Source organism: Lates calcarifer, linkage group LG4, assembly GCF_001640805.2.
Source record: "Lates calcarifer isolate ASB-BC8 linkage group LG4, TLL_Latcal_v3, whole genome shotgun sequence".
NCBI lineage: Eukaryota > Metazoa > Chordata > Actinopteri > Centropomidae > Lates > Lates calcarifer.
Window position 1 is genome coordinate 17,118,569 of NC_066836.1, and position 17,884 is coordinate 17,136,452.

At 41.1% G+C, this 17,884-nt stretch overlaps 3 protein-coding genes across 3 annotated transcripts; all 3 read left to right on the plus strand.

Moving 5' to 3' along the window:
* The first annotated feature begins 62 nt into the window (after positions 1-62).
* On the plus strand, positions 63-4,550 carry zgc:110269 (probable flap endonuclease 1 homolog). The gene is made up of 11 exons (XM_018677186.2): positions 63-342; positions 1,222-1,288; positions 1,488-1,590; positions 1,855-1,909; positions 2,035-2,096; positions 2,224-2,360; positions 2,574-2,634; positions 2,743-2,874; positions 2,979-3,124; positions 3,229-3,373; positions 3,601-4,550. Exons 1-11 carry the CDS (start codon positions 261-263, stop codon positions 3,655-3,657), a joined length of 1,047 nt encoding a protein of 348 aa, XP_018532702.1. The 5' UTR covers positions 63-260; the 3' UTR covers positions 3,658-4,550.
* A 169-nt stretch (positions 4,551-4,719) lies between these two features.
* agfg1b (ArfGAP with FG repeats 1b) lies at positions 4,720-13,756 on the plus strand. The gene is made up of 12 exons (XM_018677183.2): positions 4,720-5,076; positions 7,780-7,873; positions 8,174-8,289; positions 8,958-9,096; positions 9,220-9,376; positions 9,546-9,653; positions 10,167-10,311; positions 10,710-10,789; positions 10,918-11,010; positions 11,210-11,368; positions 11,964-12,058; positions 12,226-13,756. The coding sequence occupies exons 1-12, from the start codon at positions 4,910-4,912 to the stop codon at positions 12,283-12,285; spliced, it is 1,413 nt and encodes a 470-aa protein (XP_018532699.1). The 5' UTR covers positions 4,720-4,909; the 3' UTR covers positions 12,286-13,756.
* Positions 13,757-13,884: 128 nt separating this feature from the next.
* On the plus strand, positions 13,885-16,855 carry fbxo36b (F-box protein 36b). Its single transcript, XM_018677187.2, has 4 exons — positions 13,885-14,346; positions 14,714-14,822; positions 15,563-15,735; positions 16,009-16,855. The coding sequence occupies exons 1-4, from the start codon at positions 14,251-14,253 to the stop codon at positions 16,522-16,524; spliced, it is 894 nt and encodes a 297-aa protein (XP_018532703.1). The 5' UTR covers positions 13,885-14,250; the 3' UTR covers positions 16,525-16,855.
* The last annotated feature ends 1,029 nt before the right edge of the window (positions 16,856-17,884 follow it).

The following is a 17,884-nucleotide window of genomic DNA, read 5'->3' on the forward strand; positions in this document are numbered from 1 at the left end:
TTGCTTGCAGAGCCATGTTTCTGTGCAGCACTGACCCCTGCTGCTCTGTTAGTGTGTAACACCAGGAAGCTGTCCAGGAAGATGCCTTTCAAGTGGAAATGGTAGTAGAGGTATCATTTAATTAAAGCTCTTACAGGACGGCATTTCTACATCAGATATAATCGACGAACGGAAATCGATCAAGGTGAATCGCAGACGTTTTGTTATCGTCTTCTTCCGGAAGCATCCATTAAACAGAAAACAGAGGTGGTGGCAGCACAATGGGGATCACCAAACTGGCTGCGTTGATCCGCACCGATGCTCCCAATGCCATTTCTCATAAAGATATCAGCTACTACACAGGTAACATGCAACACATCTCTTTTATTAGCACTGATTAGTCGTTGCCATTGTAAAACAGCAGTTAGATTGCTAATTGCTAACGTTAGCATGGAGGCACTTCTTGGTAGCCTAGCTAACTTTGTTGTCACAGTTAATCATGTCAACAACAAAACTTCTTCAAAGAGCCACCACACCAATGACATTTTCACTGTGTATCAGCAGTGAAATGTCACCGCTACAACACTGGAAACTAACTTCATTCACCCAAGTTCAGAATAGAAGTACAGTTTCGAGGTACTTGTGCTTTACTGTACTTCTACTTCACTTGATAACCAGATACATTTGAGGGGGAACACTGTACTTTTTTATATACAAAACATACGGCTAGCTTTAATAAAGCACTTTACCTTGAGCCACTTTGCATAATGAATACTTTACTTTTGACACTAGTTTCCCCAATAATGCAGTTAGTATTTAGACTATTAGTTGTAGTATTTCTACACTGGCACTACTACCTTTACTTAAACATTAAACAATGGATCTAGGTATTTCTTCTGTCACTTATTAAGCTATTACAACTGATTTAAAAAGTCACACAGTTCATTTTTGTGTCAGCTACATTAACCTGTAACAGGCAGTATATTAATACTGCTGGTACATACATTTTATGAAGATACAAGGTCTCTTCAAGTCAAGTAATTTGAGCTGAGTATCTGCTGCTAGGTAAATCAAGTACTGTTACATTATGTGTATAGTTTTGTAATGGACTGATACACATGAATATTGAGGTAACAGTACTTAATACTGTAGTTCTATTTGAGAACTGACAAGCCACTTGTGACTGTATGATAACTGTATCGTTTGATGCTCATGATGCTGATGCTGCTTTATACTCCATAGGAAAAGTAATTGCACTGGATACCTCCATTATTGTGAACCAGTTCCGTGCAGCGACACCTATGCTAAGGTGAGCTCCTTGCTGACCCATTCCTCTTCTCTGTGGTGGTGTTGTATTAGACTACATTGATATTTCTGATATTTTATACACTTCATTTGCATATGAGCAAACTTACAGTAGAAACAGTCCATAAAATAATGCAGTCCAGAGCAACTACATTGTAAACTACAACTATACAGTTAACTGAAGCCTTATTTCTTCTCTCAAGCCCCCTGACAGGCCTTTTCTTCCGTACTCTCACCTTCCTGGAGCATGACATAAAACCAGTCTTTGTGTTTGACGGAAAACCTCCTGGGGAAAAGTCAGCTGTTGTAAGTCACACCTTGAGTTATTATCTTTGAATCCAACCTGATACTGCATGTATCCTCCTGGTGTGTGTAGGACTGTTGCGGGTCTGAGAGAGACTAAGATGAATTCCTCCCTCATTTGCTCACAGTGGCAGAAGAAAATATCTGAAATGAGGCAGTGAAAGTGCACCTGACGAGCTAGTGCAGTATGAGAGATGCAGCAGATACCTGTAGAGTGGTGCAAGTGACTCTGACCCATGCTGACCCAAGCTCCTGTTTTACCTGCAGCTGGAGAAGCGAGCTGAGGCAGCTGGTTGGAGATCCACCAACCGCACCGGTGCAGGTACATCTACATAGAAACAAAAAGCAGGGGTTTCATTAGTCTCAGACCTGAGTCCTGCAGTATTCAATAGGAATATTATTTGAATGGCTTTTAAATGAATCTTGACTTTTTTGTACTAAATGCAGCATCATCCCAGACCAAAGATTGTCTCCATCTCCTGAAGCTTCTTGGTGTTCCGTTCATTCAGGTATTATCTGCTAAACACAGAATATAAATGCTGCATCTATTCATTCATATTTCTCTTTTTCTTTCTTATTTGTCTTTCTGTCTCACATTAGCTGTGTTTTCACCCCCCCCCGTGTCTTGTGCTCTAGGCTCCAGGGGAAGCTGAGGCACTGTGTGCCCAGCTGGTGAGAGAGGGGACTGTGGACGCGGTGGCATCAGAAGATATGGACACACTGCCGTTCGGAGCCAGTGTTCTTATTCGCCAACTGAACGCCAAGAGGGACAGGTAAGAACTGTGCAGGACTGTCCATTTACCAGTGTAATTCACATTGGTGCTGGCAATTTTCCAATTTCCACACGCCACAGATATTTAGGCTGATAAATATATTTGCCCTTATGCTTCTTTTTTTAATACAAAAATCCAATCTGTTAAATTGAAGGATGTTCTGGGTTGTTTCCAAGCTGATCCAATGCTGATTTATATTCTTCTTCCTCACAGTGAAGTAATTGAATATTCTTTGCCCAAGCTGTTAGAGAAACTCCAAATTAATCATGAGGAGGTAAGACTGAAACATGTATTAAGATGTCTTTGTGAGCATACAATATGTGTGCACTCTAAACAAACATAAGTACTTTAACTGTCCTTCTTCTGCTATTTCCTCCAACAGTTTGTTGACCTGTGTATTCTGTTGGGCTGTGACTACTGTGACAAGATAAGCGGTTTGGGTCCTAAGAGAGCTCTGACGCTGATCCAGAAACACCGAACTATTGAGAACGTAGTTTTGCATGTCAACAGAAAGGTACTAGATGGACTATCAGAGGTCTTTCTTTCGTAGCTCTCTGTGCACACTGCTTTACCAAAACATCTAGATCTAAAAATATACTAATATCTGCTTCTCTTCAGACCCATCCTGTGCCATGTTTATGGAAGTACAAAGAAGCACGGAAGTTATTCTTGGACGTGCCACAGACTGTAGCTCCTGAACTCACCTGGACTGAGCCTGATGAAGAGGGCTTGGTTGGGTTTCTCTGTCACGCCAAACATGTAAAGTATGTACCCATTACAGCTGTATTTTTGCTCAAGCCCAACTTCCATCTTTTCATGCTCCTGTATCTCTTTGAAAGACTAGTCTGAACTGTAATCATGTTTTAAGAGTGGAGAGGGTCCGTCGTCGAATGGAGAGGTTCCGTCAGACACGGGACAGCTGGCGAAAGGAGCGGGAAAAGGAAAAAGCAGAGGGGCATAGCAGGCAAACCCGAATGGAGGACTTCTTTAGAGTTACCAGAAAGAGGGAGCAGGTGAACATATAAACAAACAAATAACATTTTTATTTAATGCATTTTTAAAGCCTGTTAAAGTGATTCAGAGCTGGACTTATCAAATGAAAAGCTATGATGATTGAATGAACCTGAAAACTATTTAAAACAACTTTGGAAATGTTTGGATCAGTCAAACAGTTGTAAAGTAGGTTATAAATATGGTGCGTTGATCTGTCTGAACAGTTGTTCTGTCTTTCTTTCCCCAGCCTAAAGAAGCTGCAGACTCTTCGAGCAGCAACAGAAAGAGACCAAAGTCAAAATAAGGCCGCCATCATCTGTTGCTTGTTGTCTCCACTGACAGAGGAAGGAAGTTCTTTTCATTCACCTCCCTTTCCAAATATCTCAAAATGTTATGTGCAAATATTTTGACAGTCCTCAAATCTGTGATTCCAATATTGGAATTTATACCCGAAAATAATTTCATTTTTATTACACTATCATGTCAGTGTTTGACCATCCAATCCCTTTTTTTATTTTGAAATTTATTTTCTGTAACACTAATAATCCAGAAATTTTAACTGTTTCAGAGGCAACAGCTTTCCATGATAGATAATGTTTTGCATTTACACTGAGTTATGGACTGTGTTATTCCAAGTGCCTTGAGTTTCCACTCAATTTTAAAAGAAGCCAAAATAGTCATCTTGCAAGACACTGACTTAAAGTCTTTGTCTGTGCTTGGGAGCACCACCCCCACTGACAATACAATAATCTGATCTCGTCTGAACAGCAGTGTCCACGACAATGCAGTTCACTGAGCAGTTCTTCAGTGCATCCAGCAGTTTCCTGCGAAGCCACCAAGAGAAGCAGAGCAAGTGGTGGACGGCTATGAAAGAGAACAGTGTGATCACTGTCGGGAAGGACTTCCCCTTCGCCAGAACTGGAGACAGGGGATGTCTCATCACTAGATATTCAATGAGCACCTGTTGAGTAAGGGGTGCCAAGGCTGGGACCAGAGACTTGAATTTTAAAACATGTACTAAAGTTCTATCATGTGTAAAAGAGATAGTGAGATGTTTCAGTCCATTTAAAGAAGAGTATTTTCCTTTATTTTGGAGAGGACAGATTACAGAACTGTATGTTTTATATTATGATTGTATTTGTATATATAACACACATGCTGTTCCACCTTTTTAAATTAAAATAATGTTTAACTTAATTTGGCTGTGTGGTGTTTTTATTATGATACAAACTCTTCAAGTGCAATTTTTTCATATTTTCAGTTTTTTTTTTTCTTTAGTATTTCCAGAAGGGAGTGTTATTTTTCATCAAAATACAGGCATCATTCCAAGCCAACAGATGGCGCCGGTGCCCGTGAAGCTGCTCTGTCTCTCACTTTCCCCCGCGTAGAAGAAGCAGTTTGTCAGTCGCTCAGTCTCCCCGATAGACTTCTCAGCAAGGTGTCTGCCTGGCCACCGTCGTCGTACGCGGCTAGTCTGCCCCCGAAGACACCCACCCTACCCCGGGTCCTGTGACCAAACTTCTACCCCCGGTGATACCAGCCTGCTGTTTTCGGCCATGGCGACGAGTGCGAAGCGAAAGCAGGAGGAGACTCATCTGAAGATGCTCCGGGAAATGACTAGCCTGCCCGCGAATAGGAAATGCTTCGACTGCGATCAGCGCGGCCCGACCTATGTCAACATGACAGTGGGCTCCTTCGTCTGTACTACCTGCTCCGGGATCTTGTGAGTTATCTTCTGGGTCATTGTATAGTCTTTATTGTTTACAGCGCCCACCAGGCAACGGCAAGGCGCCGCTGTCGGTTATGGATGTGTGCGGTCCACCGCTGACTGACTTGGCGGTACCGTTAGCTCGTTAGCTAGCGTTAAAGTCAGGACAGGTAACGTTGACGCTGCTCTCGGTTCAGCCCCAGGCCGTCGGGTTGGGCTGGGTAGTGTCGTCAGTTTGGTTTGTTTACAGCTTTGTCCCGGTGTGATAAAATGCGGCGTTACAAACACATGTAGTCTGAGTGTCAGGGATGATTTCAGAGGCTTATTGCCTGTGTGGTCAAGGTTAGCCTGTCACAGGGGGCCGCCTCTGGTTGAACTTTAGCTGGACCTCAGACAAGGCATGTCACAAATACACACACCTCTAGATAAGCAGGGGCAGGGTGGGTCTCTTAACTTGGGAAGTAGTTGAAAGACGAAGTAGGGTAGTGGGTCGTGCCTCAGCTGCTGTCTGATGAAACCGTTTCTTCATTAGAAACGCAGATTGTTGTGAAATCATAACCAGAATTTAGGCAACGAATCTGATTTATGCAATATCCTCTCTGTCCATGCCCATACAGTTTCTCATATAGAGGCCAGCATTCCTGCTGATCTTACCGTCACTGTGTTACACATGTGATATGTTTGACTCAAATTGTTTCAAGCAAACATCCACGTACAGTATTTACCTTTTAATTATAAGCCAGTAGTTTGAGTGTGTGTGTGTGTGTGTGCGCGTGTTGCTCATCTATCAGAATCTACACACCCTACACCGCATTCTGTATTAGTATTCACATAACTTAATCAACATTTTAGCTAAAAAGACACTGATAAGATCATATAGTGTGTGGACAGTTATCTGAGGCCATGCCCACATCCATTATTCAACTGTACAGAATAATGACAGAAGCACATCAAAAGTAAAATTTGGAAATTAACTATAACCAACTTTTGAATGCAGGGACAGTGCTACCATCAGTTTTAAAATAGTTTTTATAAAAAGTTTACGTCATTAGATCTTATTCCTTAATTTATTGCCTGGAAACACTTAATCACAGTGGATGCATTTGGGTCCTTTTGACACTGATCAACAAAAGGGAACACTGAAACATCTACCATACCATCTAAACAAAGTACAGCATAATCGATTATGTGAGTATTTACCTGCCCTTTAAGGCAGTATTCGTAGAGGCACCTTTGGACACATCTACAGTTCTGAGTATGTGGATAGGTCTGTATCAGCTTTGCACATCTAGACACTGCGTTTTTTCCTCATTCTTCTTTGCTAAACTGTTCAAGTTCTCTCAATTTGCAGTGAACTGCAGTTTTCAAATCTTGCCACAACTTCTGCACTCTGACTTGGCTGCTCCAGGACATTATGATTGTTGGTTTCCAGCCATTCCTGTTACACACTGCAGCACGTTTTCACCCAGGATTACCCTTTACTGAACTCAATCCATTTTACATTCTACTTTAACAAGCATTCCTGTTGGGAAAGGTTTGTTGTGATCTCATTAGGCCAAAGACCATTCTTCCTCTCTGTTTAAGCAGCGGTTTTGTCTTTATTAATCGACCATAAAGCTGCAATTGGTGAAGCAACAGTTGTCGTCTGCACTCTTTGACCCGTCTTAGCCATGGAAACCTGTAGCTTCCTCTGAATTGCTACTTGCCTCTTGGTGGCCTCCTTCACTAGAATCCTTCTCACACGGTTCAGTTTTTGAAGACTGCAGACTCAGGGCTGTTTTACAATGATTTGATAATCTCTCTATGATTGACCTTACTATAAGGGGATATAAAAGTGATCTTTTTCTTATCTGTGTCAAGGGTTTAAATATAGAGAGTGTCTCTGTTGGACAGGTTGTAAACCCTCATTGTCACAGATTAATCTTAGCTATTAAGCTAATGTCACTGGCACACCGTAAATGTACATGGGCAATTTAGCTCCTAAAACAACTGGCTGCACCACATAATGTGATTTTCATAGTGAAATGCCTTATACTTACGCAGTTAATTATTCCAGTGTTAGATTAATGTGTAGTGATTTATTTTAACTGTGACACTCAACCATTTTTCCTGTGAATTGATGTCAAAAATCCTAAATACATCTAATTTATGTTTTAATAACAAGCAATAAAACATGAAGAATTCCACTGGGGTCTTTATTAACACTATAAATATACTCTCACTTGCCATTTTATTAGGTACATCAAACTAAAACCAATTCTGTGTAACACAACAGCCCTGCAATAAATCCTACCTCCATGACAGTTATAATGCTCAGTTTTTGTTGGAACAGTCTGCCTTGAAGCTTCGCAAATGTTCCATAATATCTTCTTAGCTTGTGTCTTTTACTTTGATTTTGTGGAATACAGTTAGTTTACAGCTACATTAGTTGTTCATTAACAACTAATTTTAAAGAATGTGTTCTCTTAAAAAATGTGAGACTGTCAGTAAATGTTTATCTCTGATTGCCATTTAGTATTTTAGAAATGCTTGTCAATTGTACATATTTATGCACAGTTACAATGTCCCAAACATTAAGTGCTCATGCATGTATTCACTCTGAAAGGAAAATGTAAATGAGCATCTGTGTTTTGGGCTCTTGTTTTGCTACATGAGTAGTACTGGGTTGCATCCTGCCTCTCTTGTTCTTTGGTTAACATATACCTCCTCCACCCACAGGCGAGGACTGAATCCCCCACACAGAGTGAAGTCCATCTCTATGACCACATTCACACAGCAGGAAATTGAGTTCCTACAGAAACACAGCAATGAGGTATCATGTACACTTCACAAAAAAGAAAGACTCAGCACCACATTTCTCATTGGTAAACTTTATGTTTAGAGTCATGGCTATCTGTCTTTTATTCTCAAGTGGCATCTTGGCATTTTTTTAAGCCCTGCTTAGTCAACTTTATTGGCATTCCTCTCTCCCCTTTTTTTCTCTCTCCCATTTCTCGTCATCCCCTCCCCCCTTCCCTTTACTTTCTCTCACCTCTCTCTCGGCTTTGCCACCACCCCCACCCCAATCCCTTCCTTACCACCCACTCTCCTCATTCCTCTGCCCCCCCTGTAGGTCTGTAAACACATCTGGTTGGGCCTCTATGACGACAGGACATCAGTTGTTCCAGATTTCCGAGAACCACAGAAAGTAAAAGAGTTCCTTCAGGAAAAATACGAAAAGAAAAGATGGTATTTTTATTTATTTATAAGTTTTGACAAAAGTAAATCGCATTGTTAAGAGAACAAGCCAGCGTTCGTGACTGCTCTTATTTCAGTTCTTCACCCTGTGGGAACACATTGTATAAATGGTCCATGCTGGTTAAATTAAGTAATATTTTTACTTGGGTGCACACTGCTTAGACAATGTAGTTGGAAAAGTGGTAGATTGATTAGATAGAGTGCTAAAAAGTCAGTGTCATTCAGCGATGCTGGTGTTTTACTGTCAGCTGTAATGCAAAGGAATTGAGAGCTGAGAGTTAAGTGTGACCTCTGCCAAAAATCTTGCAGTTATGGACTCGGTTAACCATATGTTTCAGTTTGATAGCCTGCTCTTCATTGTCTAGGACTTTTTATGCTCACGTGTCACTTTCCTCCTTCACTGCAGTGTTGGTGGAAGGAAAACACAACTTTCAAACACTCCTATGTATGAAGGATGGTCCAGTTTGATCATTGAAACATTCCCTTACCATAATCAGCTAAATCAAAGTAATAATAACACAATATATGAAAAATCTTCAAAAATAACATCTGTGTTTGACATGACAAAAATATATTTCTTGCACTATGTTCACATTGTGCCACAATGCTGTATCTGTTAGGGTTAGCATTTACATTGGTGCTCTTTCCTCGCTGTCCAGGTATGTTCCTCCAGACCAGGCAAGGGCAGTAGCAAGTGTCCAGGCCTCAGTGTCTGGCTCCTCAGCCAGCAGCACTGGCAGTACCCCAGAAGTCCAACCCCTCAAAACCCTGCAGCTCAACAAGACCCCACTGCGCCAGGTAACAGAGATGCACACCGAGCCATTTTGTTGTTGCCTATTTAATAACACCACTGTGGATTTAAAAAAAAATTATTTGGAGAAAAGTTTAGAAACCTCTCTTTCTTCTGCTACTACCGGCCAGTCTCCAGGGCTAGGTCGTTCACAGGCTCACAGCGCTGCTCAGGAGAAAAAGTTTGACTTGCTCTCAGACCTGGGAGGAGACATCTTTGCTGCTCCACCCACTCAAACTGCCAGCTCCACCAACTTTGCCAACTTTGCACATTTTCCAAGCCAGTCGGGTAAGATATCTTTCTCTCAAATATTTCACTCAGACTAATATTCAGATCAATAACAATATTTAGCAGTACGTGCTCTTTGGTTTGTCATCACCCCATGCATTTGCCCTGCCATTGTTTTTATTTCCACATTCATTGCCTGTGTTAATTTTTCCTTGTGTGTTGGCTGCAGCACCTCAGGGTAATTCAAACACCAACTTTGCCAACTTTGAGGCATTTGGAAACACTGCAATTCCATCCCATCTGAGCACGTCTCCCCCCTCAAAGTCCTTTTCATCAGGTACCCCCCTCCCTGCCACTGTCTCTCCTCCACCTTCTCCACATACACTCACCTTCACCCCAGTATTTTTCCTATTCATTTCTTGCCCACTGCGTCCACTGGGCAAGCCCTTTCTGTATCCAGAAATGCTCTACAGATGCTCAGAGTATGTGCCGGTCATCACTACTGCTGTTGCTAAGCAACTACTGAAAACTTGATGGAAGCACATTTCAAAGGTTTTTACACTATTCAGAGCACTTAAGACATGCTAAGGTGTTAGCTGTGTTGGGAACACACCACCATCCTTTCAGCTTGAATTGATTTTAAAAAGATATCTTAGAATTGCTGTGAAGGGAGACACCCAGTGGACATTTAGTTCTAAACCTCACATTGTCTATATGTTACAAAATACCTTTTATACCTAAGCATCATTATCTCATCATTTATTTCTTTGTATTTTTTATTATTTGAGTGTTTGTGTGTTTTCATGTGGCTCTTGATGGTTGAGTATCTCTTTTTTTTAATTGTTGAAAGGGGGAGGTGTGCCAATCCCATCAATGTCTAGTGCTGTCCCTGCCCAGTCCCAGACAGGGAGCTGCACAGAGGACCGCTATGCTGCTCTGGCCGAGTTAGACAACGAGCTCAGCTCCTCTGTCTCCACAGCCAGCAATGTGCAAGGGTGAGAGACTGGCAGACAACTGCTCATAAATCCTCTCCTGAAACAGTTCATGTCCTGATTCCTCTGCACACTGTGCGAAGTATTGCATACACACTACATTTATTTGATTAATTTAGCGTGCAGTGTGTAACATTCACTTGGTGAAATGGTGCTTGATCATATTAGATACATATTAGATACTATAGGTATTCATGAATTTAAATCCCAACCGAAATCTTTCAATCCAGTCAACATTTTCCACTTAAACAACTATAGGACCTGCTTTCACAGCTCAACTGCCTGTTCAAAAGAAAGGTGCTTACAGTGTCAGTGAATCATTTATAAAGGTGAATTAATGCCTGTCTCGTGTACTGTGTGTTTGTCATGGGTGTAAAAACATTTAATCTGGGCATTTACAGGAACCTGTTTGGACCAGTGCTTGGTTCATCACCAGCCCAGAATCCACCTGTGTTACCCAGCATGCAGCCTGGCTTTGGAGGTGGTAATAATGATTACTACTACAGTGATGCATAGTTAACTTCCAGATAGTACATTTAGCACATGTAGTTTGAAGACTCATTTCGTAACTTACTCTTATTACTTACTTGCTTTGCTTATTTCATCTAGCCGTCCCATCCACAAATCCCTTCGTTGCTGCAGCTGTTGCCCCAGAGATGGCCACCAACCCCTTCCAGACCAATGGCAGAGCTCCAGCTGCAGGTGTGTGTGCATAGGTTTGGTGTATTTTGTAAGACGTGTTTTTTTCTTAGACATTTGTGTTACTTTGATGTAACCCAGTTACATTGCCAAGTAGGTGTGATTTGCGAAAGTATGTAGTATTTACTCCTCCTTGTATATGTGTGTGTGCGTGCGTGTGTGTGTGCATTCACTGTACACACATGCTCCATGTGTTCTGTAGCCTCCTTTGGTACTGGCTCTATGAGCATGCCTGCTGGCTTTGGGAATGCGTCCTCCTACTGCCTCCCGACCAGTTTCAGCGGAAACTTCCAGCAGCAATTCCCTGGGCAGGCCCCCATCCCTTACGCTCAACCTGGGGCCTACCACCCTCAGTCTAATGGTTAGTGGCCTCCCACATCCCTCTGTCCTCTTACCCTGTTCCACCTGTGCAGTACCTGTCAGTGATTTAGGTCCTCTGCCTTTCCCCCAGCATGAATGATAATATATGCTTTTTTTGTTTTTAAATCTAGACAATATCCCTCTGCATTGAGAATTGAGTTTAAGTCAGGCTGCAGCAAATTAAAAGTGTGACTTATCAGTGGCAGCTACTGCATGGTGATAAAAGGTTGCATTTAGGGTGCAAAGCTTTAGGGTTCTGCTCTGTACAAAAAACAAAAAACCCCTGCAATGAACAAATCTGACATCTCACAAGGCTCTGTTCATACCTGAATGCAATCTGACACGCTGGGGCTTGGCTCTCTGGATTGTTTTTTTCTCCTATCTACAGTCTATAGAACTGTTAAAAATGGTTCTTGTGATTTATATCATTGTAAAATGACTGTTTAACTCTTCATGGCCTTCTCCTCATATCCTGTTGATATAACCGTTGCAGTGCAATAAAAGAAAAATACAGACTCCCATTACACATCACTTAAGTGCTACAGAGAACAGACACAACAACCTGATATAAATCCCTTTCCCTCTATCACCCCTAGGCCCTGCATTCCCGGTCTACAGTCAGAACAAGCCCTCCATGACGCCTTTTGGGCAGCCCATGGCGGGCCCTGGCATGTCCAATAACCCATTCATGGTGAGCATGCATCGTCTGTGAAAAGAAACTTAATCAGATGAAGGAAACAAGCAAACTGACTGATTTCACTGAAAACATTGTTATTTATAACATTTCATTTGAAAGTACAACTGTTTTACATCAGTAATGTTTTTTTATGGTTTTTTTTTTCCCCCTGCTTATTTCAGGCGGGAGCCCCAGCCGGGTCATTCCCTTCAGGGGGTTCATCCACCAACCCTTTTCTGTAGCACACTTCCAGGTCCTCGCCACCAGAGGGCAGCATGCAGCACATATTCAACGCACCCGTTCCGTCACGCAATTAGTGGCAGTACATTTCTAAGAAAAAAGACTTATGGGTTTTTTGTTTTTTTTTTCCATAAAAAAGTTTACAACACTATGAAGGAGTACAAAGGACTATATTGAAGACTAAGGGACTGTTATATATATGGGGTCGGGGGGTATACTGTTTGGACTATATACAGAACATTATATGCTTTTTATTTTTTGTTTATGACTGTAAGCTCTGTGCATATCATCATTTGTAATCGCAATTAAGTACATGTTATGTATAACAAGGACTGAGTTAACAAGGGTGAGTATACACACACCTTGTGGAAAAAAACCACTACAAACTATCTACATAAGTAAGGATATACACTTTTAAGATTATTAACAGGGTTCTATCCAAATCCATGATCTGTGGTTTGAAGCAGCCATGGTGATGCAGGTATTTCATTTCATTTTCAAAAGGGATTTTTCTTTGTTATTTTAGCATAATACTATACTGGCATTAAGGTGCAAAATGTCTTTTATTAACTTAAAGATCCAGAGTGCTATTTGTTATTCCCAAGAGTCTAAAGTTGCCTATAACCCAAAGCAACCAAATCCACATCTTATTTTGAATCCGAAAAATATCCCAAGTAGGTGGATGGGACAGTGACCTGGGCCATTAATCATCCTTTTAAACATGAGGTTAGCAGAGACCTCAAATGCTTTAGCCCATCAGACAAAGGGACAGGCATGTCTAATAGAGCACAAATGGAGGGATGAGTCAGGTTGAAATGAATATTTCTTTGTCCTGCTACCTTGCCTATTCTACAAAATGTGTATAAAATTGGTCAGTACACTCTTAGTACCTCTCTGCTGTGGGTTGAAGAAGTCAGAGGAGCATATTTACCATATTTCATCAGTTTGGTAAAGACTAAAGGAAAGGCTGTTAGGAAAACTTCAGGGTTGTGGGTGTGATCCAAACTGGGTTGCCTTAGAACAAGTGAAGCAGTTTTTCACACGGTTGCGGGTGATTTGTCCTATTGACAGGGAATGACAGGCTTACCACACCCTGCCTAGACAAATTGTACAACACTTGAAAACAAAATACTTATGAAATGTTAGTGACATCGTATTGACCACACTCCATTTATATCTGTCTTCTTCTTTGCCTTCTGATTGAAAAGCCTTTGGAGAGAAGGACAGGATAAGGAGAAACATTGATTATCCTTCAGTTTGCTTTAGAATAAGGCAAAGGACAAGAATAGATTCATTTATGGATTATTACGTAACTGGATCCACCTGTGACTCTGGAAAACTAGGGTCTTAATTGTGTCACCAATGACTAACAATGAATTTGACAATGTGTTTCTTGTCTTTGCAAGAATAGGTAAGTAAATGTGTACATATATAAATATATGTATAAATAAATTAAAAGATTTTTAATTACAATGATGCGTTCTGTAACTTATAATAGTGTTGCTCTTTTTAAGATTATTACAACTGATGCACAATTAATCCTGCCTATATGAAAGTTATATTGGGAATTTTTCAACTTAGCTGATGTATGTTACCAATATCCTGTCTGTCTATTCTATCAGAGAGAGTAGGCTAAACATTAGAAAATATAATACTATAATAAAAACTAAGCCTCAAGACTTTCAAGATTAACATATGTTAAATCAATACCAAAACAAAGCAGTGATATCCTCATTATGCTAGAATTTGTTGTAGGGCTGTTGTATGAGACTGCAATGTGCAGTTGAGCAACTGGGTGTATAGTCAACCTGTCAGCCATGTCCAGTTCTCCGTTTTTAACATCCAGTTTTCTTATATAATTTTTTTATCATTTTAATTTTGTTTGTTTTTTTTACATGCTACTTCCTCCCATGTGTCCCACTCCGACTGCGAAACCACTGTTGCCATGACAACACACAAACTTTGACATGGCGTCCCTCTTAACAGACCCGTTGTTTGAAATCTCTGGACGGGGTCCACCACCTAATAAGAACTTTTATTATTTTGCTGTCACCAAGTCAGATGTAAGTATTAATGTTTTTGATAAGAAGTGTCGCTCTTCTGGTTAAAAACTACCAATTAGTTGTAACCACTTAATGAGCAAGGTCCTGCGTGTTAGCGACATTAACAATAACGGACGTTAGCTAAACGTGCTACAACCATAGCAGTTGGGTTAACGTTAACTAGCTTAACGTTATTACTGTTTGCCGACAGCTTTGAATGGAATTAAACTGTAGTAAGTAAAAGCCAACAAAGTGCATTTATTAGATTGTTTGACCGTTCTGTTTTCCTTTATTAACTAGACCTGAATACTGTGCATTCAAGCTGTGGGTTTTCATTTCTTGTTGAAATATTTCTAACACCAGTTAAACTTTGACTTGGCATTTCCAGGTGATATGGAGATGGTGGAAGATATCTCTGAGAGCTGTGGACAGGTACTCTAAGCCTGGGGAGCTGAGGGAGTCTCACCAGGACTTTTTGGATGACACTTGGCTGCATAGTAAGGATTTCAGGGGATAGACAGGTCCACAATAGATCCCACAGATATTAGCACGTTAACTTCTCAAGCTTACCATTTTCCATTAAGGGCAATGAGTTTAAGAAGTTAATGGACATTTTTAATGAAAGGCATTTTAACATGCCACATAGGGCGAAGCATAGCTGTAAATAATGAAATGAAGGGCTGATGGCTGAATTTCATTTACCTGCTTTGGCTTCAAGGTCCTTGTGTTGAGCATGGTGGCATGCTGTCATAGCTTACTGATACACTGAATAGAGCAGATTGTTAATGTTATTAGTATTTCCCATAAAGGCAAGTTCAATCATCTGATCGGAAAAAGGCATATCAGTGAGTTCTTAAGAACCATCTGCTGCTCTATCTCATCATATGGCCTTCAATGACGGCAGGGCAAGGGCAGTAAGAATTACTATGATCTGCAAATTGTGTGTATGCGGCTCACCACTGTTACATGGTACCAGTAATTTAAATAGGGACCACTCGCTTCAGTCACTTCTGAAGACTTGAATAATCCCTCAGTTTGATAATCCTAAAAGACCATATATAACATAATTTTGGCCAGTTCTGTCTGCAGTAGGAAATGGATGCTTTTTATTGACAGTATTTTAGGTGTACATTTATTCATATTCAGATTCTAATTCTACCTTTGTGAATATTGTATGCCAGAACAAACTGAATCCTTGAGTAAGAATGACAGCTGAAATTAATGGGCTTCTTCCCAGGTGAGGTCAGTATGGTTTTCAGTCGTCGAATGTTGCTGTACACCAAGGCTTTGTGCGAAGGCCATTATGATTATCTGGAGCATCTGTCTGACTCCTTACTTCTGCGGATAATAAATTACCTCGAACTAGAGGATGTGGGTCAGCTCGGACGAACATCACGTAGGTTCAGGCAGGTAAGTTCTGGAGAGGCGCAACAAGAAATGCTTCTCAAAGTAAACTGTACCCTGACATGAAATACATTCAGTAACCTTAAGTTTTCACAATTACAAATTTTGTCCTCTGCCTGTCTCTCATGTGAATGCATCATTATAAATCATTGTTGTAAATCATCATTGTAAATCTAAAGCAGTATTCTTTTTTAGATTGTTTTAATAAATTTGAAACTATATCAATGCAACAAAATCGGCTTTTTTGTATTGTTCCCACTTTTTACTCCTGCTCTTCAGCTATGTGGGTCAGATGAGTTTTGGGAGCAGGCAGTGCGGCGGCGCTGCAACACAGTTTCAGATGAGGTGGCGTCTCTGGCACTTGAGGTGGGCTGGCGTTGCATCTTCTTCACTAGCAAGCTACAGCTGCAGAAGTTGATCAGCCGCAGGAGGCTAAGGCCTGAGGAGCAAGAGGAAGGCCAGGTCTCTGACCCAGATAAAAAGGAAGAGGAATCTCCTGATGAAAGCTCAGAGACAAGCCAGGTGTCTAGTTCTGAGGAGGAATATCAGCCTGGCATTAGCCCTGATCAGAGCCTTGGCACTGGCACTGGTACTGGCTTTGACTCCAGCTCTTGCTGTGATGTTGACCCTGACCCTAACCCCAAATCAGAGGCTGGCTCTGATTCCAGCGAGCCTGTGCCTGACCAATTCTTGGATGACATAAAGCACTGTGAGGTGGAAACACTGGCACAGAGCAAGACACTGAGCAATGGTAGAGGAGACTGCAGCACAGAGTCAGACAAAACACTGAGTTAAGCCTTTTGTCAAATGTTGTGTTGTGTTTGAGGCTTACTGTTATATACCAGTTTATTGATTCTTCATCCTAAAGTGAGTTGTGTATTGATTATTAGAAGAATATTAACTTTTATTTGTCAAATGTAACATTTTTGTTTGATATTTGTGAGATATTATTATTCACTTGTCAGTTTGTTTTCAATTGAATGTCCATTGTGCCATGACTTTTCTGACTGCATACATTAATAGGACCAACAAAAAATATAATAGGACAGTACACATTAAATTAATTGTTCATTGTAATTTACCAGTTATAATATAGGATACTGTAAGTTGTAAATTTAGAAATAAATTTTAAATTCAATGTACAACTCCACTGTCCATGGCTAATGTCATTCACACAAGATTAATATGAGATCCAAACTATGTGAAGTGAAGTGAAGATCTTTCTCTTCTTCTGAATGAACTTAATGTAAAAATATATCAGACCGACTATTCAAGCTCAGGTTTCCTTAAATTTTAAAGCCAGAATAATTCACAATCCTAGACCAATTGTGTGACACAGTTTAAGAGACCATATGTTAAGACAGTGAGGGAGTAAGAGGTCTGTAGATGCAAAAGGTTATTTAGTTCAAATCAATTTTATTTATTTATTTATTTTTGACCCAGCAGTTCCCACCATGAGCAAGCACTTTGGCGACAGTGGCGAGGAAAAACTTCACTTTTAACAGGAAGAAACTTCGAGCAGAACCGGACTCATGGTAAGCGGCCATCTGCCTCGACCGGCTGGGTTGAGAGAGAAAGAGAGAGAGTAAGGAAAGGGATGGCGGAGAGAAAGGAAAGTGAGTGAGAGAAAGAGAGAGATTGGGGGAGAGAAAGGAAAGGGAGGGAGAGAAGGGTGGATGTGGGGGGGGGGGGGGGGTTTGAGAGAGGAAAGGGAGGGAAAAGGGAGTGGGGGGGGTCAGGTATACCTTGTCCAGGTTGACCTCACTGGGGGAGGAAACCTCTGACCTGATCTAGATGATGATTTCATCATTTCTAAGTTTGACATTCCATGTTTTCCAGGACTGCAGGACTGTTGTGCGTTGAAGGAGGTTGAGGACATCAAGTAGTAGTGGTGTCATTTCAAAATGTTACCTGAGGAGGAGGCTTCTCAAAAATTTAGTGAGAAGAAAGTTGGAGCCTGTTGTGACAGCAGCTCAAGAAAGCGGTGGTTGACATCAGTGTAGGAGGAGATCTTAAGTGATCGAGGCAGGGGTTTGACAATGCTGAGGTCAAGTGCAGATGAAGGTGATGGAAGGAAAACTGATTTGCTTGTGGATGAGGTGGTGCTGGATGAGAGGGTTTGCAGACGGAATCACAAGTGCTTGAAACCACCACA